Raw genomic sequence first — 24,788 nt, 5'->3', positions numbered from 1 at the left:
GTGACAGATCAGATCTTCAATTTCTTCCCATATCTAATGAGGATTAGAGCCCCTGAAACAGTTACAAGAACAAAATGAGAAAATATTTGTGCAAGTGGTTTGGTGAGGACTGTTACCTATCAACAAACACATACACAACACTTACATTTTGCTGACACTGCATATTACATATTTCACTTATCTTTTTTTTTTTTTAACATATTTCACTTTTCACCACTAAAGCATTTGAAACAGATGTAAATGTGGAAGCACCCGCTTAGTTCCATTTCTAACAAAGTGCTTAATGATGCAGTTCCAGGAATGCATTGTGTCATAAGCACAGAACCACCTGTAACAAGTAAAGGATTAGTAAAGGATTACCAGCTTCAGGGAAAAGACAAAGGACTGTCATTTCCCAGGGTTGTCAGCACTGCCTTTTGTCATTAATTTCAGATACACTTAATGAAAACATGGAAGTAGATTCCCAGTTGCAAATTATCAACTCCTAAAGAGCTTTTCAGAGGACTGAAAGAAAAGGATTTTAATACCAATAAAGAATTTTAAAAAAAAGAGAGAGAGAGAGCCAGAGGCACAGGAAGGAGTGGCATGGAGTTTTTTAATTTGGAAGGCAAAAAGGTTACACTTAATGGGAAGCAGAGGTCATGTTAATAAATGCTCATTACAAAGCTGCTCTAACACAGAAGCAAGGAAACTTCTCTGGGCTCTCCACCTACATTTGAAATCAGAATCAGTATTTAAGTATAAATCTTATTTTCTTGAAGAAAATCCACATGTCCAAGTTGCCATCTCAAAAGTTCTCATCCAAGGGAAATCAAAAAGTGAACCTAAAAGAAAGAAAAAGAAAGGTAAAAGAGACATCCAAGGTTTTTAAAAATGTCTTACAATACCAGAAAACAGGGCCCCAAATCCTTCAATCTAAATTCTGAACCCACAAAGACAATTATGGGGTTCCCAAATTCTAGACAGTATTCAAGCCATGCTAGAACAACCAGAATAAAGCAAATATTTCTCACAGAACATTTTATAGAGGTATCCATAAAAATGAATGTTCCGATCTGAATCCCAAGCACACCACGGCAAAATTTACTAGGAGTGGCAGGCATGGGTTCTAATTCCAGCTCTGCAATCAATAAAGCACACAACTTTATATAAGTCACCCTGACCTCTCTAGCTCACAGAATCTTGGGAGGTGAGGAGGGCTGCAACTTAGCCTAAAGAGGTTTTCTGAATCTAAAAAACATACAAAGGACTAAATTTCAGTTAGAGAATAGGGGGTAAAAAGGAAGAATTTCAAAGGAGAAAGAGTAGAGAAAAATTCTCAATCTCAGATTTAACAAAGGTCCCAAAATAGAAGAAATAATTTCATTTTCATTGAAAGATAAGGTTATTTTTGGCAAGAAGGTAGAGGATAACTCCAAGAGAAGCAGCCACATTGCTGGCCACACAAGACTGCAATCTGTAGGCTGTGAGATGAAGCCCTCCCAGCAAACCCAGCAAACCCTTTCAAGGCCCTCCAGGAGAGCTGTCAGCCTAGCACAATGCAACATGGGTGCAGCCAGAAAGTGGCCCCTTAGCCTTAGAGGCTCCAACATTTCTAGCCATCAGCAGCCCTTTTTCCTGCAATGTGTCATTAAAATACTGCGATCTTCTTTCGGTGTCATGACTTGAAAAACGTTGGAAAACACTACCTTTCAAGAGCTGGGCTACCCTGGCAGGTAAAACGCATCACCTTATTTTGCATACTGGTTCTGGTGACCTGGAGACTCTAGCATCAGAACTTAAAGGAAAGATCTTATTAGACTTCCAGCCAGGGTGCTTTTATTTCACTAACAAGGGTATTTGAAGAAATGATATAGAACTGTAGAACATTACTACATCTGAACTGTGAAAAAAAGAGCAAAAAACAGGGAACAAAAAGCATTCATAGTGCCAACCAGGAACAAACAGATCTATTAAAACTTAACCGGGGATCCCTGGGTGGCGCAGCGGTTTGGTGCCTGCCTTTGGCCCAGGGCGCGATCCTGGAGACCCGGGATCGAATCCCACGTCGGGCTCCCGGTATATGGAGCCTGCTTCTCCCTCTGCCTGTGTCTCTGCCTCTCTCTCTCTCTCTGTGTGACTATCATAAATAAATAAAAGTTAAAAAAAAAAAAAAGAATATAAAACTTAACCTACTCCATCAAATTTCATTTTCTTAAAAAAATTTTTTAAGCAATCTCTACACCTAACATGAGACTCAAACTCACAACTCCAGTATCAAGAGTCGCATACTCCATGGACTGAGCCAGCCAGGTGCCCCACTCCATCAATTTTTTTTTTAAAGATTTTATTTATTTACTTGAGAGAGAGAGAGAGAGAGAGAGCGAGAGCGCATAGGTAGAGGAAGGGAGAGACAAAGAGGGAAAAGCAGGTTCTCCACTGAGCAGGAAGCCCCGATGTGGGGCTGGATCCCGGGATCCCAGGATCATGACCTAAGCCTAAGGCAAACACTCAACTGACTGAGCCACCCAGGTACACCCACTTCATCAAATTTCTTAAAGCAAACTCTCTAGTTACAGAATGCATCAGTTCTAACGGCCAAGGTAAGCAGACTAGAGCATTGGGCTTTTCAGTGAGGAGTCTTGACGCAGAATTTTAAAAGAAATCCTAGGTTTAGCATGAAAGTCAAGTTTTGAGATTTTCTGGTATTAAAACAGTTAAATCGAAGACACTGGGACTGGTTCATTTAGAAGGCAAAAATGACTCATGAGATTAAGTCTCTTTAATAGTGGTTTTCAGAAAATTCTACTTAACAAAAATCTGCTCCCTTCTTTTAAGACAAAACTACATTTCCCAGACAGTATTCTAAAAGCAGAGGATCTAAGATTCTTTGAAATGTTAACTCAACAAAATTGGACTATGCCACACTCAGAAGAATGCTTCAACTGCTAACCAGGAGATAAAGGTTTTAGGAAACTAATAAAATTGCCTCCCATGATAATTGAGACATACAAAATGGAAGACACCTACTGAGAAAAGTTCACATGACTTCTTCAGTCTATCTCACCCATGCAGAAAAGACCGTGCCATGTGATCAGTCTGTTCTAATCATCTTAAAAGAAAGTCAGGCACACCACAAAGTTAAAAATAATTATTCTCTGTAGAGATACAAAAGATAATGCCAGACGGGGTCATTTCTATTTGGAATCTGTATTCTTCTCCAGCACTATCTCTATTCAGACACCAGCACTGAGTAGATACACTCAAATACTGATTTTCCTTCAAATACATCTCATCCTGAATATCCTGATCACCCAATTAATAGTGAAATTAGAGAAAATGTGCATCAAGACCATTCTGCAGAAATTCTAGGTTCTGAGCTCAATCTGAATCGCTATACTTTCAGAAGGGAAATTGTGTGTTTCTAAAGATGACAGGAGCTTTGTAGATCAACTAGTTTGATCCTCTCATTTTATAGATGAGGAAGCAATAACCTGGGAGTTTAACAGATCTGTCTAGAGCTGTGCTTAACACTTAAGCCACCAGCCATACATGGCTATCTAAACTCAGTTAAAATAAAATGAAATTAAAAATTCAGTGCCTCACTCAGGCACATTTCAAATTTTCACTAACAACATGTAGCTGGGGGCAGTTGGCTGGCTCAGTCAGTAGAGCATGCAACTTTTTTTTTTTTTTTTTTTGAGCATGTAACTCTTAATCTCAGGGCTTGTAAATTCTAGCCCTATGCTAAATGTAGAGATTACTTAAAAATAAAATCTTAAACAAAAAAAAAAATAAAATAAAATAAAATAAAAAAAATAAAATAAAATCTTAAACAAAACAAACGAAATCACATGACTAGCGGCTAGTCATGTGATGGCACAAACCTAGAACACTTCCCCATCGTAGAGTTCTACTGGAGAGCACTGAGCCAACATTATCCTCTCTGGATAAAGTCAGGTCTCCTGATCTTTCTTGCATGTCTTCTGAACCCAAGATGACCAACTCTGTAGACACATTTTTTAAAAAAAATTTATATATGTATGTATGTATGTAATCTCTATACCCAACGTGGGGCTCAAACTCACGACCCCAAGATCAAGAGTCCCACACTCTTCCAACTGAGCCAGCCAGACACCCCACAGAAACATTTTAGATAGCCTACTTTCATCTTATCAATCTCTCCTAAGCTTTTCCTATTGAAAAAAGATGTTAATATTTTTATGAAAACTTAACAAAAAGATGTAGATACCCATTATCCAAGTCTCTGAACATAATAGAGGAAAAGGAATATAAAAGTTCAGAGTCAAAATGTTATCAAATTCCCATGCAGTCACTTACTAGCTCCAGGGCCTGGACAAGTTAAACTAAATGCTGGTTCAGTCAGTGGAACATGAGACTCTTGACCTTAAGGTCATGATTTCGAGCATCACATTGAGTATAGAGCTTACTTTTTAAAAATGTAAATTCCATCAAGGTTGGGTTTGTTTTTTTGTTTTTGTTTTTTTGCTTTTTAAGATTTATTTTAGAGAGAGAGAAAGAGAGAGTGTGCTCCGCGCTTGAGCGAGGCAGGCGAGGACAAAGGGAGAGGAAAGAGAAACTACCAGGCTCTGCACTCAGTGCAGAGCCCACTGCGGGGCTGGGTATCACAACCCTGAGATCATGACCTGAGCCAAAAAACCAAGAGATGACGCTTAAATCGACTGTGCCACCAAGGTACCTCTTCACCAAGGTTTAATTACCTCATGCATAAAATGGGAATACTACTATTCATCTAACTCCATCACGGGGTTGGCCACGAGGATCAATGGATTAACATTTCCAGGAGCGTATGTTCACTTAGGAGCATATGTATGTACCAGGAGTCCCACAAGCCTGGTAATGTGCTAACTATAAAACATTTTTTTTTTTTAAGATTTTATTTATTTATTCATGAGAGACACAGAGAGAGAGATAGAGAGGCAGAGACACAGGCAGAGGGAGAAGCAGGCTCCATGCTGGGAGCCTGACACGGGACTTGATCCCTAGTCTCCAGGATCACGCCCTAGGCTGAAGGTGGTGCTAAACTGCTGAGCCACCCAGGCTGCCCTATAAAACATTTTATAAATGTTATCTAATTTTGTAAAAGGCCTTATACAAACATTGTACATTTTGTTATATACAGCCACACTAACTTTCCACCTCCTGTGAATGGATAGTGGAAATCTGGTAATATGAATAAAAAGCAACACTTGAAGAAAACAAAAAGCAAAGATCAATTGAGGATCCACACAAACGGTATGAACTGCCTGAAATACAACAGGAATTATCGTGAATTCTAATAACCACAGGCTGCAGCAGCTGGAAAAGACTGATGAACATCCAGGTTAATTCCCTCACTGTTGTAGATAAGGAAACTGGGCCTTAGAAACAAGATTTAAAAAAAAAAAAAGAAACAAGCTTATTTGTCCAATCAACTAGTTAACAGAGCAAAATCTACAATGCAGGTCTTCCAACTTCTAGTCTCATGCTTTGCCCTACCCTACAGCCCTTGCTAAGAATTTGCTTTGCCCTACCCTACAGCCCTTCCTAAGAATTTTTTCCTTGGCTTCCTTCTTCCACAGCATTTTCCATGTCTTAGCATCCATGTAACTATGATTTAGCTATTTTTATAGCATTTTCTTATAGTTGAAATTATTTATTCATACGCTCACTCAACAAATATGCATAGTGACTATTAGCCTCGTGCTATGTCTTCAGGGAATTTAAGAGTTCAGTGGAAGAGGGAGGCCTGGGTGGCTCAGTGGTTAAGCATCTGCCTTCAGCTCAGGTTGTGATCCTAGAGTCCTGGGATGGAGTCCTGTGTTGGGCTCCCCGCATGGAGCCTGCTTCTCTTTCTGCCTGTGTCTCTGCCTCTCTATCTCTCTCTCATGAATAAAATCTTAAAAAAAAAAAAAAAAAAAAAAAAAAAAGAGTTCAGTGGAAGAGAGAGGAAAGCAAACAAACCATTTCATAACTATTGGGTAAGTGTAGCATTAGAGGTATGCACTGTGGGCTCCAGAACAGGCTCTTATACAACCTGGGGGCTGGGATGACATGGAGTAGGAATCATCTGAGCTGCAAGGATGGAGAAATAAGGCAGGGAATTAGGGCAGCTGTGAAATTCATAAACACAACAATATTTGATTTTTTTTTTAATCTGGTAGCTTTAAATAGACCAAATACAAAATAGAGCTCAATCACCAATTCGTCATTAATGAATGGGTTTTTTTTTTAGTAAATAAAATAAGTAGGGCAGCCCGGATGGCGCAGCAGTTTAGTGCCGCCTGCAGCTCAGGGTGTGATCCTGGAGACCCGGGATTGAGTCCCACATCGGGCTCCTTGCATGGAGCCTGCTTCTCCCTCTGCCTGTGTCTCTGCCTCTCCCTCTCTCTCTGTGTCTCTCATGAATAAATAAATAAAATCTTTAAAAAATAAAATAAAATAAGTAGATTCAGCATTTTAATAATGGCTAAAGAATTCAACTCCCCCTCCAACTGGAGAAAAAAGGTGGTTGGAAAAAAAAAATCATACTATATGCTTAGCTCAAAATACGTTCTACAAATTTAGAATAGGTCCCTTTTTGGGAACTTAGTTGGTGGCTAGATCTAATTCAATATAAGATGAAATGTCAAAGAGAAAGTGGAATAAAAACTAAAAAGCTCACCCTAATCAAAAAATTAAAGATTACTACCGTGGAGTTGGGAACAAAAACAGGTCTTATTTTTTACAAAATAAGAAAAGGAAATAAAGGGAAAATCTGTGGGTCTCCATGCACTTGATGTCTTTCCTGGTTAAGGAAATCCCTGTTGCATGACCTTTTGTGCCTAACTCCACACTGCCCACCTCTGGTCAGAATGTAAAGCAAACCCCCACCCAGCACCTAAGCCCACTTAGACCTCTGCTGCCCTCCTGTGACTAGAAAGAAACTAGATTTTATCACAAAGGTATCAGTGGTCCCCCTCCCATTCACATTTCTTTTGCTTTGTAGTACATTCTTAGCATATGAAATGTGCAACCCACTAGGTGGCAGTACAGCCTAAAGAATAATATTTAGATTCCCTTCCAGAGGTTAATTTTCTGACACTACACACTAGCACCCGTTTATTCAAGGTTTCACTTTCCATAGTCATAGTTCCTGCAGTCAGTCACAGGGGAAGCAGATGACCTTCCTCCTGTCATACTGTCAGGTCCACAGTCGCCTAACACTACGTCCCAATGCCCACATCACCTCCCTTGCTTCATCTCATCACACAGGCATTTTATCATCTCCCATCATCAGAAGACAGATGGATACAGGACAGTAAGATATTCTAAGAACACATTCACAAAACTTTAATTCCAGTATACTACTATAACTGTTCTATTTTGTTAGTAGTTGCTGTTAATCTCTTACTGTGCCTAACTGATAAACTGAACCTTATCACAGGTATATGCATATAGGAAAAACACTGGTATATGTAGGATTCAGTACCATTGATTTCAGGCATCCACTAGGCGTCTTGGAATGTATCCCCCACAGGTAAGAGACAACTACTGTATTTTACTGATAAATTCAAAAAGCTAATTACCAATTTTTGGGGGAAAGCCCTGCTTGTCAGAGTTCTGTTCTGCCCAGCCCTGTCAGTCTCCTGGTTCCTGCCAGGATTAAACACTATGAATTTTTAAAGATCTGTGGGAGAATGGCCTCCATTGTAAAAGCAAAGCAACACTAACAAGATTTTAACATGAGCATTTGAGCATTTGACAAACAACCTCCTTCCAGACTGAACATGTTTCCAAGCTCAGACTTGTCCCTTATTTTCCCAGTTCCCTTTCCCTCAGATCCAGAGACCATGTATGTCATCAGGAACTTTCCTGCCCAAAGTGTTACCCAATGTAACTATGTCCTTATTCATTTCCTTTCAGAATATGTTATATAGGCTGACAATTTTTGAAAAAAAAATTTCACAAAGAGACATGAAGAAAAAACAACACAGTAGGGGATCTCTGGGTGGCGCAGCGGTTTGGCGCCTGCCTTTGGCCCAGGGCACGATCCTGGAGACCCGGGATCGAATCCCACATCAGGCTCCCGGTGCATGGAGCCTGCTTCTCCCTCTGCCTGTGTCTCTGCCTCTCTCTCTCTCTCTGTGACTATCATAAATAAATAAAAATTTAAAAGAAAAAAAAAAGAAACAACACAGTAAATATTTACAGATACCATGTAAATTTTAAAATATTCATATCTCCTGAACTTCTGTGTCATACATTCATTCAAAACAGATTTACAGGGGCACCCAGGTGGCTCAGTGGTTGAGTGCCTGCCTTTGGCTCAGGTCGTGATCCTGGGGCTCCTGCAGGGAGCCTGCTTCTCCCTCTTCCTATGTCTCTGCCTCTCTCTGTGTGTCTCTCATAAATAAATAAAATCTTTAAAAAAAAAAAAAAAAAAAAAAAAAACAGTTTACAGCTACCTAAAGTGCCAGACACTGATCAGCAACTCCAAAGCTCATAAGGAGCATTTTTTACTTCTGCATTTTCAAGAGTGGGGCACCTGGCTGGCTGACTTTTGATACCAGGGTACGGAGTTCGAGCCCCATGTTTGGTATGGATGTTGCTTAAAAATAAAGTGATTTTGGGGATCCCTGAGTGGCTTAGCAGTTTGGTGCCTGCCTTTGGCCCGGGGCGCGATCCTGGAGTCCCAAGATCGAGTCCCGCATCGGGCTCCCAGCATGGAGCCTGTTTCTCCCTCCTCCTGTGTCTCTGCCCATCTCTCTCTCTCTCTCTCTCTCTATCATAAATAAATAAATAAATAAATAAATAAATAAATAAATAAAGTGATTTTTTTTAAAGATTTTTTATTTATTTATTTATTCATGAGAGAGAGAGAGCGCAAGTGAGACAGAGACCTAGGCAGAGAGAGAAGCAGGCTCCTCACAGGGAGCCCAATTCAGGACTCTATCCCCAGATCCAGGTCACAGCCTAAGTGGAAGGCAGACACCCAACCACTAAGCCACCCGAGTGTCCCAAATAAAGTGATTTCAAATAAGTATTATTTAAAAAATAAAAATAGAGGCTCATGGGTGGTTCAGTCAGTTGAGCGGCTGCCTACAGCTCAGATCATGATCTCAGGGTCTTAGGACTGAGCCCAGCATCACTCCCTGTTCAGAGGGGTATCTACTTGTACCTCTGCCCCTCCCCCTGACTCATGCTCGACAGGTGCTTGCTCACTCTCTGTCAAATAAACAAAATCTCTAATGAATAAATAAATATTAAATATATGTATGTAAGTCATGAGTTTATTCTTGGCCCTGGGATAGCTACATATAAACAGTGCTGCCAACTGAGTGGGTCTTTACCACAGGATATGTTTTCAAAGGCCACAAAAGCTGAAGGTTGGAAAAGGCTGTGTTAATAGATCTAGGGTTGTTGTTCTTTTTTTAATATTTATTTATGTATTTATTCAGGAGAGACACAGAGAGAGAGACGCAGAGACACAGAGGGAGAAGCAGCCTCCATGCAGGGAGCCCAATGTGGGACTCAATCCTGACACTCCAGGATCATGACCTGAATCAAAGGCAGATGCTCAACCGCTGAGCCACACAGGCATCCCAATAGATCTGGGTTTTACAATAGTTTTGGCTGAAGGAAATCATCATGAAGCTCAGGTCTTTAGAGGGAAGGAATGGAGACTAGACAGCGATTCAAAGGGAACTTTAGCTGATAATCTACAATATCTAGTATGTTCAAAATCTTTTTTTTTTTTTTTAGATTTTATTTGAGAGAGAGAGAGAGCAGAGCGATAGAGTGAGCACAAGCAGGGGAAGGGGCAAGGGAGAGGAAGAAGCAGGCTCCCCACAGAGCAGGGAGCCAGATGGGGGTCTCATCCTAGGGGGACTCATCCCAGGACCCTGAGATCAGGACCTGAACAGAAGGCAGATGCTTAAACGACTAAACCATCCAGGTGACCCTAATAGGTTCAATATCTTAATTCCTTGTAGTGGTTGGTTATAATATTCTCCACACTTTTCTGTATTTTTTAAATTATCATAATAAAAGCAAAGAAGGAAAATAATTAAGAGGAGAACAATGATAAATAACTTTTTAAACACATTTAATTCTGCAATTGCCAGATACTTTATAGTAAACAAATTTAAGCAAAAATAGAGTATAAAAAATTCTTTTGAAGTCAGACTGGATTATCAGACTCTCTTATAAATGGCACTAGCAAACCTATCTGAAAATAAAGACACAGAAGAAGCACTTGAAGCTTGACCTTTGGGGAGCTCTCACTATCTGTTAATTTATTTACTTCTCCTTGAATAAATTTATTTTTTATTTTTTAACTCAATGCCATTTTCTTTTGATCTTTTTTTTTTACCTTTTTCAGAGTAGCTGTTCATTTTAAATGTCATCCCCCAATTCATGCAAGAACAGTACACTATAGATGTTTATTCTTTTTACAACCAACCCTCAACGTACTTGGCAGGTATGGAGAATGTTCAATCTGTTTTAGTCTACCTTCTGGGTTGGTATAAATACTGAGAACTCACTTGGAAACTATTTTAAGTGTCTTGGCACACTACACACAGAGCTGAGTTAGAAGCACATATGGGCAAATAGATGGGATGTTTAAAAATTAAAAACGGGATGGGATACCTTGGTCGCTCAGCAGTTGGTGCCTGCCTTCGGGCCCGGGCGTGACCCCAGGGTCCCAGGATCAAATCCTACATCAGGCTCCCTACGTGGAGCCTGCTTCTCCCTCTGCCAATGTCTGCCTCTCTTTCTCTGTCTCTCATGAATAAATAAATAAAATCTTTAAAAAAAATTAGAAGTGGGACAGTATAAACTGCATCAAATGAAAGATCTCTGTGAAAAACCTTTTGGGCAGTGTCCCAGAGAGAAGGATATTTCAATGAGCATATGCTCTATAAATAATTTAACACTGTAATCTAGGATTGGAGGCTCTTGCTGTACCTTGGGCCCATAATTCCCAGCTGAACAGGTGGCCGTTAAGTTCTTAATATGGTCTGCAGTATGCAGTTCCTGCTGAGCCTGCTTTTATTGCCTCTGTTTTTGTCATAATTTTGAAATTCTAGGCTCTCTGCAGCAGAGTCCTCTGCCGATCACGACAGGCCTAAGAAATCATTTTCCATGATTTGGTATCTCCCTGAGCCTAGAGAATATCCTTGAATTGTTTGCTCTGTTCCCTTCCTAAGCATACACATGACTCATCTAGAAAAAAAGTAATTTTAGCAATCTAAAGTAAGACAGAAAATTTATGACCTTTCCAGCAAGGTTACTATCAGAGAGCATAAGAGTGACTCATGAGGTTTTGCCAAGGGTAAAGTCAGCGCTGGTGGTTTGGTTTTCTAGCTTTGCTCGAGGAGTTATCATTCTCAGATACCCTGTCTGCTGCCTCTGCTCCCAAATGGCACATAGCTAGCTCCCTTCTCTGGACTCCCACAGCACTGTGTTCAGATCTTTGCTGTGGCTCTAACTATGCTGAATTTTAACTGCTGTGTTTATAGGCCTCCCCTACTAGAAAAGTTAACAGCCACATTTTACTTTTGTTTATATTCCCAGTAACAAGACATGACTGGCACACAGAAGGTATGGTAAGGGGAGGGATGGGGCACAACGCAAGTCCTAATCAGGTCTCCAAAGAGTTAAACTGTATTAGAATAGTAGAAGGAAGCACTTCTCAAACTTTTTCACCAAAATAAACCATTTCTGTCAACCTACCACTACCCAAAGTGAAACCTTACCTAAAAATTAAAAAATTAAATAAATTAATTTAAAAAAAAAAAAGAAACCTTACCTGAATTAACAACTGTTTTTTGAGGCAATTATCAGTAACAGAAAGAATTCATACAACACAGTAAGTTAATGGATTCATTCATGCCACAACTCATCTATAGTCCTTAGCACATAGCATAGACTTTATACATGATTGCTAATTCGTGTGTTATACTGCTGATTAGTATAAAAATGATAATCTCGGGAAGCCTGGGTGGCTCAGCAGCTGAGCATCTGCCTTTGGCCCAGAGCGTGATCCTGGAGTACCAGGATCAAGTCCCACGTCGGGCTCCCTGCATGGAGCCAGTTTCTCTCTCTGCCTCTCTCTCTCTCTCTCTCTCTCTCTCTCTCTCTCTCTCTCTCTGTGTGTGTGTGTGTGTGTGTGTGTATCTCTCATGAATAAATAAACAAGAATCTTAAAAAAAAAAAAAGATGATAGATCTCTAAGTAGTCACAGAAATAGGTCCGTCCTGGGATATTCTTCCCTGCCACAAGATAACATTTCCTAAGGCTCTTTTTTTCTCTGCCACCCAAAAGCAACAACACTAAATTATGTAGTGGAAAGGCAAATTATGTAGTGGAAAGTGGAAAGGCAAAGTGGAAAGGCAAAAGCACGTTCATTCATGAGTAAGCTAGGTGGGGTGCTGGAAAAGCACTAGGCCAAGAGCACCACTGCCTACTCTGCAAAGTAAGAGCTGTGTGCCCACAGAATGCCTGTTTTCTCATAAATAAAATAGCAGTGTTGGGGCTCCTGGGTGGCTCACTTGGTTAAAAGCATCTGCTTTCAGCTCAGGTCATGATCCTAGGGTCCTGGAATCGAGCCCCACATCAGGCTCCCTGCTCAACAGAGAGAGCCTGTTTCTCCTTCTCCCGCTGCCGCTCCCCCTGCTAGTGCTCTCTCGTGCTGTCTCAAATAAATAAAATCTTAAAAAAAAAAAAAAAAAAAGCAAAACAAAATAATAGTGTTCACATTCAGTTTGGAAAATTCATGTAATTCTTTTTTTTTTTTTTTTTTTTTAAGATTTTATTTACTCATGAGAGACACAGAGAGAGAGAGGCAGAGACACAGGCAGAGGGAGAAGCAGGCTCCATGCAGGGAGCCTGACATGGGACTCGATCCCGGTCTCCAGGATCAGGCCCTAAGCTGAAGGCAGCACTAAACCGCTGAGCCACCCGGGCTGCCCACTCATGTACTTCTTAGAGATTTAGGATTCACCTGGAAGGGAGAGATAGAGAGAAGGGCATACCATACTTGAAACAAAAGCCAAGCAGAGAGAGCTTCTCAATTCTGTCAATCAAAATAAATCTGGCTCCATTGCTGCTTTATATATTGAGATTTTACATAAGAGTTTATTTAGAAAAAAAAGGAGCTCTACTGTGAATAAAGGGAAAATGGCAAATGAACCAAATACATCTCATCCTATATTTTAAAATCTCTCAAGTTAATCCAATTTCCTCATTTACTTCCACTTTAGCACACATATTATTAGTAAATGGGTATAGTCATTCATTCAGCATATACCAGATATCTATCAGATGTGAGCACTAGACTAGGTACTAGAAGGGATAACTGCCCAGCATTTAAAATTATCTGAGATCAAAATCAGAAAAAAAATTACAGAGCAAATCTGTAGGTAGAACCTACAATTTAGGGCAACCCCGGTGGCCAAGAGGTTTAGCGCCGCCTGTAGCCTGGGGTATGATCCTGGAGACCAGGGATCAAGTCCATGTTGGGCTCCCTGCATGGGGCCTACTTCTCCCTCTGCCTGTGTCTCTGCCTCTTCTACCTCTCTCTGTGTCTCTATGAATAAAAAAATAAAATAAAATAAAAACCTTAAAAAAAAAGAACTTACAATTTATGTCTATTCCAAAATTTTAGTTGTTTTTATGGAGTTATTGGTGTAGAAATTAATGTACTAAGAGGGGAACTTATTTTCCGTTCTCTAAATGATTTCCAAGAACAGTGAGAAGGGAAGGCAATGACCAAGAGAGGCAGCACCAGTGAATCATGATGATAATGCATACTTTGCATTCTGATATAAAATTCTGCAAATGTCTTATCAGCAATAGAACCTTGGTAACCATAATCAAAACCAGCCACACTCAATTTCTATTCCTAAAGCAACATTATGGGACAAGGGCTATATCACTACTTACATTCTTCTAGTCTCCCACTCCCCAATTAAGTAAATGGGAATAATTCAGCCAACGAAGTTCATTACAACAAGGTGCAGGATGGTGCTGGCAAACAGAAAATCAGCAAAGGCTCGCTCTGGGGAGATGCCTTGGAAATCTGCTTTGTTCTGTGGGTTGATCTGTATCCTGAGGCAAACTGCACAAGAAACAAAACATGAAAATGATTATCTAGAAATATAAAACATACGACTGTTAATGAACATATCTATATGCTATGTCCCAATAATTCTAACAGAAACGACACATAAGTGCATCCAAAGACATGTACCAGAATGATACCCTTGACAGACCCAAACTAGAAACAATATAAATGTCTCTCAACAATGAAATGGGTAAATTATGGCATATGCACACAATAAAACGCTATACAGCAATGAAAAGAACTTCATAATATGGATACTTCCCACAAATATAGTGTTAAGCAACACAATTCAGATACAAAAAATACATGCTGTATGATTCCATTTATATAAAGCTTAACACAGGCCAGTCTACAGTAATACAGGTGAGGATACTGGTTTTAATCTTTCAAGGGAGGAGGAATGGCTGGGAAAGTTCAAGGAGGAGGCATCTAGAGTGCTGGACATCTTCTGTAGCTTGCTCTGGGTGCTGGCTAGATGGGTGAATTTAAGAATTCATAATTGTTCATTTATGTTTTGTGCTCTTCTTAAAGTTAAAAGAAAAAAATATGACTTCCCAGGCTAAAAACCAAAATCTTACTCTGAAAAAGATACATATAACCAAAATATCTTCAGAACTCTCTTATCTCCCAATTTAAGTTTATAATTATGCCTCGAATGGGTAGCAGTAACAAAGCGGCTGGGCTGAATGACAAAATGTTATAAAACTGTGAACTATTTTCTAATAAAATGTGTATAATACTGGATAGCACAGAGTATAAAATCCTTATATCCATGAGAAATCTCATAGTTACAACCTTTGATCTTAAAGTTCTAGCAACTGCTCCTCTCAAAAAACTTGAGACCTAAACTACACAACTTTGACCAAGAACTCTCTCCAGCCACATTCTATCTACATCCTTGAATACGCCAACCTGATACGTTAGTCATGGTCACATTTGACATGAAAAGGAAGCTCCAGAAGTACAGTTTTCCAAAATATCTTTATGCTTGTGTTAAATAATTACACTACCTAAGAAAACCCAAATCTGCTTCAGGCTAGCATCCATCCCATCACCAACCAAGAAAGAAAATGACCTGAGAAAATGACCCAAAGATCAGAAAACTACCAGACTAGTTCTCCAGAGGCCATCACCATAGCAACAGTCTTCATTATGCTTAAACATGTAAATAACACTGTGGAAGTTCCACTGATCTTTTCAAGCACCTGGACCCTTCAAAATATGAAAGACATTGAAGCAAGGGCAACCAATTAAAATCCTGCTTTGGAGAGTACAGACTGGTTCATCCACTTGAGAGAGATGGCAATATCCATTAATATTTAATTTTTTTTTTCCTTTTTGGATAAGGAATTTATCTTACAGAACAAAGAATTGCTAACAGCATGTTCATAAAGTTGAAAAAAAAAAAAGTGCAAACAGTCCAAATGTCACCAAGGGGATTTATTTCAATAAATTACACTATCGACATGCAATGAAATCTCATGCAATTACTTGGAAAAAAAAAGATAAATTCTCTACATGTTGATAGTAAAGATATCCAAGACATATTAAGTTTAAAAAAAGCCAAAAATTATTCCATTCCATATTTCTCTTAAGAAAACAAGTTATCATTATTTTCTCATTTCTTTTAGTTGGAACCTAGGAAAAATTTGGAGAAATAGATACCAAATGATTAACCATGGCTATTGAGATGGAGGGTAGGGATAGAGTAGTGTTTCAGGAAATGCAAGGGGACAAGAGAAACTCCCCATGAGGGTGAATAAGGTAATGAACTGATGTGTATGGTTACCGTGGCCATAGTCACCCAGCTTATTTTTTTTTTTTTTAAAGATTTTATTTATTTATTCATGAGCGACAGAGAGAGAGAGAGATTGAGAGACACAGACAGAGGGAGAAGCAGGCTCCATGCAGGGAGCCCGACGCGTGACTCGATCCCGGACCCCCAGGATCACGCCCTGGGCCTGCGCCCTGGGCCAAAGGCAGGCGCTAAACCGCTGCGCCACCCAGGGATCCCCACCCAGCTTATTTTAATGACAACATAAGAAATCAGAGAATCTATGGAGACGGAAGGACCTTGGAGTTATAAAGACCAACACCTATTTTGATACATAAAATGTCCAAGAGGTGGGGATGGGCATACTGGGAGAGGCTGATGTCACCTAGGAAGTTTTCCAAAGTATACTCACCACATCCAGAATCTGACAAGCCATCCCCGGTGGAGAATTACAAATCTCCCAGAGCCTGTGTTACTGACACGGATGTCCTATATCTCAGATGCATTAAGATACAAAAATGGCAAAGATCATCTGTTTAAAAAGCTCCTCCACAAAGGATCCTCCATTCTCTCCCTAAACACTTCCAAAGATGGAAATTTACTACCTCCTAAGGCAGCCTGCTTCACTTAGGCAGTTCTAATTTAATCTATCTCCTTAAATGTTCATTCATCCAGCAAAATATTTACTGAGCGCCTATTATGTGCTAGCATCATCCTAGGTGCTGGGAACATGGCACAGAACAAGAGAAGAGTCTGGCTCCCAAGAAACTTACACTCTAATAGAGAGAAATACGTAAACAAGGAAATACCAGGTAGTAATATGTGCTATGAAGAAAATAAAGCAAGGTAATAAGAGAGTGACTGGGAAGCTATTTTTATTTGGTAGTCCCAGAATATCTTTCTAAAAAGGTGCTGCTTAAGACCAAAATTTGAAAAATAGGAGCCAACCATGCAAAGATCTGGGGGCAGAACATTCCAGGTAGTAAGAACAATCTTGACATGTCTTAGATGTAATAGGTCAGATTGACTAGACCATAGTGATCAAGGGAGTCAAGGGCCCAATCCTGTGGAGTTTTGTACACTTTAGGAAATGGAACATTTCAGAGTTTTAGCAGATGAGTAAAATAATCTGATTTATCATTGTTAAGGTTGCCAGAACCACAGCAGAGAATGGTTTACAGACTTAAAGGAGCAGAGGAACTACACAGGCTGAAGAGTCAGCCAATGGCAGTAAAAATGAACATAAGTGAAGAGATACAGGCTATATTTCGGAGAAGACAGGGCTTGCTAATGAAATAGAAGTGGGAAATAACAGAAATAAGGGATCAAGAAAACCTCCTAAAGTTTTGGCTTCAACCAACGTACTGACTGGTGAAGAGACAGACGGCTGGGTGGAAAGGTTCAGTTTGTAGTTTCATACCAGACATCAAATAAAGATGCCAAGTGAGCAACTGGATTTACTAATCTGAAATGCAGGGAATGGGTCAGAACTAAAAACATAAATGCGGCAAATTGTATTTACAGAAAGATTATTTAAATCCATCTATGGAAAGAAATTAGAAAACAGAAGGGGTCTATCACCATGTCCTCAGAGAAGCCTCTAGCACAAAAAGTAGGAAGGTAAAACCGATGACTTGAGAAGGAACAACCGGGAGAGTGTAGTGCTACAGAAGCTTCAAGAAGAAAGTCCTTTACACAGAAGGCAGCAGCCAACTATTTTAAATGCTAAATGCTGCTGTGCATTCAGACAAGGTAAAGTAGATGGCCACTAGGTTTGGCAAGATGGCAAGAGTAGTTTCATCAGAGTGGTGGGGCTAGAGTGGGGTAAGGAATGAATGGAAACTGAGAAAGCAGAAACAGCAACTAGACTATTCTTTTATGGCATTCTCTGATGATGAGGAATAAAGAAATAGAATGGCAGCTGGAGGGGCATCTGGGCCAAACATTTTTTATTTGGACAATATTAGAGCATATTGTATAGCGGGAATGACCCAACAGAGAAATATTAATAATGTAGAATAGAAAGATAATTGCAGAAGTTGAGTCCCTGAGGGAGCAAGAGAACACTGGATCTTCTGCCCAAGTAAAGGAGTTGACAAGAAAAGGACACATAAACCATCATCACGGGAAGTAAAAGAGTGGGGGTATAGATGCAGATGGGCTGCTATGATTCCTTGCTGGGAAGATACAAGGATTCCTATCTACTTCTTAGCAAAAAAATAAAATAAAACAAGATCTCAACTGAGAACAAAGGAAAAAAGGAAATATGGAAGAGTTAAGAGAGAAGTAGAGATGGAGAGGAGCTAGCAACAGGTATGAAAGATTTAGAAACAGGCTCTCAAGCACAAGGTTAGCAAACTTCCAATCCCTTGGATAATGGTTATGGTAGATAATATTAGGGCCCATAAACCTAATAGATAATGCCCAAAGAAATGCTAGACCCCAGTCCACATGGCCCAATAGTTTCCATGAGACAGAAAATACTCTGGATTAGGCGTCCTTGCCTTTCAAATTCAAACTGCTTTTGGATTTGTAAACTGGAAGAAACAACAAAACTATTTTTGTTAAATCCAAAAAGCCTGGGTGGCTCAGTCAGATAAGCATCCAAATCTTGATTTCAGCTCAGGTCATGGTATCAAGTGGTAAGATCCAGCCCCACATCAGGCTCACTGCTCCATAGGGAGTCTGCTCAAGATTCTCTCTCTCCCCTCTGCCCCTCCCCTCCTCTAACGTGTGGCATGCTCTCTCTCTGAAATAAATAAGTCTTTTTTAAAAATCCAAAATTGTTTCATATAAATCAGAAAATAAAATAGATCAAAGTTGTAAAAATGACTAAACTGGTTTCAAGATCAAAAACGTTTTAAAAAGTCTTCATGTTTTCCACTTATCTCTTAAATAGCACTCTGAATGAGAAGAGGGATTTCACTTAGGTAAAAAAGGAAACTAGAAGGGCTGCCAACCCGGGATGTTACTTTAACAAAGGGACAGATGTCCCCAACTAGAGATATCTAACTATAAAATAAATAGCTAAGGAAATGTGAAATTTGTCTTTTAAAGTTTACTATCTTTTACACTTTTGATTCAAAAAAAAAAAAAAAAAAAAAAGATTTCTCAACAGCAATTTTTTATCTCTGGCTCCTTAAAACCATGGTTAAGTCTTCCAGCCATCAGGTAATAGAAGAAAACAGATCATTTTCAATAAGACCAAATAACACCAGGCTTTTTAAAAGTGTATAGCATTCTATATTGGTTAAAAATATACTGATCGGGATCCCTGGGTGGCGCAGCGGTTTGGCGCCTGTCTTTGGCCCAGGGCGCGATCCTGGAGACCCGGGATCGAATCCCACATCGGGCTCCCGGTGCATGGAGCCTGCTTCTCCCTCTGCCTGTGTCTCTGACTCTCTCTCTCTCTCTCTCTCTCTCTCTCTGTGACTATCATAAATAAAAAAAAAAAAAATTATTTTTAAAAAAAAAGAAAAAATAAAAATATACTGATCAATTTTCAAAGAGCATATGCTTAACTAATACATGCAGGAGGAATGGAAGAAAATAGCCTGCCAAAAAGAAATTAGGAAACTAAACTAAGTAACATTCCCTCCAATTCATCTAGTGTAGGCTAACACCAATTCTAAGTCTCTCCCTTACTTGGATTTTTTTTTTTAATCTGTCTCTCCCAGTGGACACAGGACACCTGGCTGGCTCAGTCAGAAAAGCATGCAACTCTTGGGTCTCAGGGTTGTGAGTTCAAGCCACATGTTGGGTATAGAGATTGCTTAACTAAACTTTTAAAAATAAATTAAATTTGGGGCACCTGCATGGCTCAGCCGGTTAGGTGTCTGCCTTCAGCTCATGGGACCTGGGCCCTGCATAAGGCTCCCTGCTGAGCAGGGAGCCTTGCTTCTCCCTCTCTGCTCGTGCTCTCTCTCACTATCTCTGTGTCTCTCTCGCTCAGATAAATAAAATCTTCTTTAAAAAGTAATTAATTTAACTTAAAAATCTTTAAAAATCCTTAGCTTTTCTACTACCTACAGAATAAAATCCTTGGCCTGACCCTGTCAAAGCTCTAGCATCCAGCACTACGTAAACATTGAACATAATCTCCTACAATTCCCATTCTCCAACTAAACGGGGCTCTTCCAACAGGGAAAAAAACACCCGAAAATGAGAAACCCAGCACCATAAATAGATAAAAGGCTTCCCTTCCCAACAATCACAATGAAGGATAAACCCCAAATTTCAAATTTCCTGATTAAACAACTCCTTTGAAGATCTGGGTAACAGAAGGCAGAAGAGTTAGGATCTATTAAGGACAATGTTGTCAAAAGAAATGAACCTTTGATGGTGACTATGAATTCTCATGAATCCTTTCTTATCCTGAAGCAACTTCCATTTCTCTGGCCCAATTACCTGTTATCTAAGAGCTTTGGAAATCCTAATCCCCCATATTGACTCCACTATCACTGTGCCTTTGCACTAGACATTCTCTTCAAAAGCAAGCTAGGACTTTTCATTGGGGAGGAGGGAATGGAATCTGCCAACTCAATTTTAGCTACAACAGCCCAAAAATAGGACTTGGCATAAGAAAAAATTATCTGTTCAAAAAAAAATCTTCTGCTTTTATCACACTAATCTACAACTGTAGTCCATACCCACTCTTCAGTAAATCAGTCTTCCATGTAAGCCCTGAGGAGGCATTCTTAACCTTAGGCTTACAAAGCTGGGATGACTTCAGCAAGAAACTTTCTTTTCAATCAACTTAGGCCCCACCCCACTCCTACTCTTGCAGACCTGGAAGACAAAAATCATCAAATGGAAGTCACTAGAGGTTCTCAAAATTCCTTCTCCAGTCTGGATAATACAATTTTTAGTTACAAGCACCCTGGATTGGGGGAGGGGGGAGAGGCAAAGGGGGGATGCAGGGGGACGGGGTAGAAGGTCTGATATCCAGAGCAAACAGGGTAGGCTATCTGGTGTATATGACGGTGGTAACATCGGAACTCCTGATAGCCCGGATGCTGCCACAAAGAACCAAGTCTTGGTCATCTAGGACAAAACCCAAAGATCATAATGAAACATCCAATTCACAGGCTATTAACTCTACAACTGCAGACCAGGCTAGTACACAAGTCATTAAGTCATTAGGCTTATTTTAAGTTCTGAGAAAGAAGGTGGAGTATCTCTGGTATGAGTCTGAGCTAGCATTTGTGTAAAAAGCATTCTACAGCTCTATAAGCTGAGAACCACTATAAATGAGCAATTCTAATGCTGTATTTTGTCTTTGCCCCAAATAGACTGTAAATTCACTGAGGACAAGAAACAGAAACCTGATGCTCCTCCAAAGCTAGTACCCTCTGTTAGACTCAAAACACAATTGATGGTCTGATAATAATCACACTGGGGGAAAAAATGGATTCTAACATGTTCTCAAAATCAGACATAAGACGACACCAGTGACTGGAAGGGCCCACCTAGTGGCAGGCTAACTCATGGGCCAAGGCTGAACTTAGCATTCACTAGAGTTCCTACTGGGCAAGAAAGGTCAGCTTTTGTTCCATGCGGCAGTCTACAACGTATCAAATGCTGGGAATCAGAATAATACTGCTAAAATAGAGCTCTGTGAATAAAAACGGAGTTCAGGATACTGAAATAACAGCTTTATCCACAAGAAAGAAGCACGGGCAGCTAAAAGCCAAAGTCAAGTAACAGCTGATTCAACAAGCGAACCACCTATGTTTATATTTCCTACACTGTTTCACTAGCGGTTAGCAGTGATTAGGTCGAGGTGAGAGAGATACTTCAGAGTCTGCTTTTCCACCTTAAATAAAGCTCTACCCATTTTAAAGGTATGTTGAAGCTGAAGTGAACGCTGAAATGGAGTTTTCCTGGAGTGCAGCGGATCATCAGGCTGAGCAGCGCCGTGAAGGGGGTTTCTCCAGAATTCCAGAATCAGGCTTGTGGCAACCTTTCTGAGCCTCACTTTCCCCATTCACCCAAGAGGGCAATGCAGGCTCCTCTCGGGACTTCACGGGGCGGTGATCTGACATAAAAGAGAGTGACGAGGGAAGAAAAGCAGCGCACCAAAGTAAACACATCATTACTACGATTACGTAGAGAATCATTACCCGCTAGGATGAAGCTCCCCACACAAGAGATGAAGCCCGAGAGAAAAGAGTTGAAGGGGAAGGTCCCCACGAGGAGACAATAACCGAACTGCAGCGCCCCGGTCAGCAGTATGTACAGGAGGTACGCGTCAAGCAGCTTCAGGCGCTGAGGAGTGGAGCTCAAGTACTCCTCTAGGAACCGCGAGATAACCGACACTACCGACGCCGACATGACTACACGCTCGATCCTCCGGCCTGTGCTCCCCAACTCCCGGCGACAGCGACGGCCACCCCGGACGCAGCCTGTAGCCGTGATGCCTGCGCACCTCTGCGGCCCCGCCCTCTCCGAGTCGCCTCTTTGCGCAGGCGTATTCCCAGGCCCGGGCGCGAAACAACTAACGCGCAGACGCAGAGCACATCTACAGACGCGGGCCACGGCGGCTAAAGCTAAGGCGCCTGCGCAGTGGATCTGTCCCTGGGCTGGAGACGTGTACTCTTTCCGTCCTACTTCCGTGGTCAGGTTGGTGACGCCCACAGTTGCTCTAGCAACGAGATACTGTGGGAGGAAGAGGGGGACAGGTTTTACAAAGGACAGCGTAGCCAGCCGATGGTTCCGGCTTTCTTTGGCCCACCCGCGTCTTCAAAGGTTAACTGTTTGGATCTACTGTGAGGCAACGCCTGGCGTCCTCGGGGTTCAGCCGCGACGCAGCCCCAGCTCTGCTAAGGGCAAATGCCTGCCCCAGATGATTAGAGCAAGTTACGTTCGCCCGCAGAAGGAACCACCGCTGCTAATCACTGCGCAGGCACTAGCTTAGGCTGGGTTATGGGGGGAGGCAGCTTGACCTCTACCTGGCCCTGAGCTGGACTTGGGATCTGTCCCTGGGAGCGCTAACGAATAAGCGCGGTAACACAGGGAACCCTAAGTCCACAGGCATTCATTAGTCCAGCAAATATTTATTGGGCGCCTCGTGGCGCTGTGCTGAACTGTAGGTGCCGTCGGGGGGGGGGGGGGGTCTTGCTGGGGGCGGGGACTGAGTGGAAACAGTCGATTAACATGCATACAGCGGGTGATCGAGTTAAGCAACCTTCTGCTCACAAGCTGGCGTCTTGAACCCGGTGTAGTGCCCCAGGATGCTACGCTGGAAGGCACACAGGAGCATTGCCTGGTTCAAACGCTACCTCCTCCAGCTCATTTTGCAGAGGAGGCTGAAGGTTTAGGGTTTTGCGTTTTAACAAATGGAATTACCTATTTATATTTAGCGTTTTAACTTTTTTAAAAATCAGATCCACTTTAATTTCTGGCCTTCACTGCCCTTTTTTTTAAGATTTATTTATTTATTCGTGAGAGACACAGGCAGAGGGGGAAGCAGGCTCCCTGCAGGGAGCCCAACGTGGGACTGCATGCGAGCGGAAGTAGACACTCAACCGCTGAGCCACCCAGGCGTCCCTTTCTCTGCCCTTTTAATTTCACATTAATCTAACCTTCCAGCCCTGCTTCTCCTTCTCTCATCTTTCAGGTGCAGGTCGCACGTAACCAGGTGCCTTTTTTTTTTTTAAGATTTATTATTTTATTTATTTATTTATTTATTTATTTATTTATTTATTTATTTATTATTTATGAGAAAGAGAGAGAGGGTCAGAAACATAGGAAGAGGGAGAAGCAGGCTCCATGCCGGGAGGCTGATGAGAGACTCGATCCAGGGTCTCCAGGATCTGGCCCTGAGCTAAGGCGGCGCTAAACCGCTGAGCCACCCAGGCTGCCCACCAGGTGCTTTTTAACCTTGTTAACAACTTTGAGTTATCCTAGGTACTCTATCAAAATTCCTAAAGCAAAAGTCCTTGTCTTCAAGGGTTCTTCATTTTCACTTTTTATTTGTTAACGTGGCAACTATGTCAGCGTCAACAAATATAGTGATTAGCATTGATGAGCAAAACCTTGCTTAGGTTCTAGAAAGAAGAGAAATAATCCATGTCCTCAGAAAGCTTTACAATCTATTTGAAAAAGGTTCATATTCACACTCACAGAGATTTGCACTGCTAACTTAAGTTCAGCCTAAACTCTCTTATGTTGCTGAGAAAAAAAGGGGGGCAGTGAATAACCAGGCTAGGTCCTATTTCAATATAATAAGGCAAGAAGCCCCAGTTTCTCTGACAAGTTGAACCTTCCTCCCTGCTTCATCAGCTAGTAGGAGAGTAGCTTCCTCACCAAGTATTCAACTTCAGACTTTAAAGGCTACGCTGATGCTTTTTAATCATTCAGGAGTGGATTCCTCAGGGGGTTTCTATTCCATCAGCCAGGCTCCTTCCAGCAGTTTCTCCCTTATGCTGTATCTGCCTTCGATCTGTGTCAACTATCATCATTAGCATCTCCATAGGAACTCCCAAAGAGGGAAAAGCAAAAGAGATGAAAAATAACTAATTCACTTACTGAGTGCATCCTTTTCTGAGACCTGCAAAGTCAAACATCAATATAATTAAAGTTTTTCTGGATTACTTAAAACAGCAAGAAAAGGTCTTGTTCTGTGTTCAGTTTATGATTCTATAATCACTGAAATATTTTTAACTGATCTGTCAACAGGAAATTGCTAATACTAGTATTGATTTCAACAGTTTAAATCAGAATATATGTAAAAATTCACCTCCAGAATAATGGATAAGAGTGCTGGTTCTAGGATCAGAGTCCTGGGTTTGAACCTTGGTTCTGCTGTTGCCTGATCCATAACAAGTTAGTCACGCAGCCTCATATTCCTTTTCTATGATTTGGAAATAACAATACTAGGATGGCTGGAATGTTGTGTTAAAA

General features: G+C 40.9%; 1 protein-coding gene across 1 annotated transcript; it reads right to left on the bottom strand.

Annotated features, from left to right (window-relative positions):
* Positions 1-578: 578 nt before the first annotated feature.
* Positions 579-22,337, bottom strand: DAD1 (defender against cell death 1). Its single transcript, XM_041759798.1, has 3 exons — positions 22,007-22,337; positions 13,930-14,104; positions 579-824 (listed from the first exon to the last, which is right to left on the bottom strand). Exons 1-2 carry the CDS (start codon positions 22,215-22,217, stop codon positions 13,974-13,976), a joined length of 342 nt encoding a protein of 113 aa, XP_041615732.1. The 5' UTR covers positions 22,218-22,337; the 3' UTR covers positions 579-824; positions 13,930-13,973.
* Positions 22,338-24,788: the final 2,451 nt, after the last annotated feature.

Source organism: Vulpes lagopus, chromosome 6, assembly GCF_018345385.1.
Source record: "Vulpes lagopus strain Blue_001 chromosome 6, ASM1834538v1, whole genome shotgun sequence".
Lineage (NCBI taxonomy): Eukaryota > Metazoa > Chordata > Mammalia > Carnivora > Canidae > Vulpes > Vulpes lagopus.
Note: the sequence above shows the minus strand (reverse complement) of the source record. Positions and strands in the feature narration are given on the sequence as shown.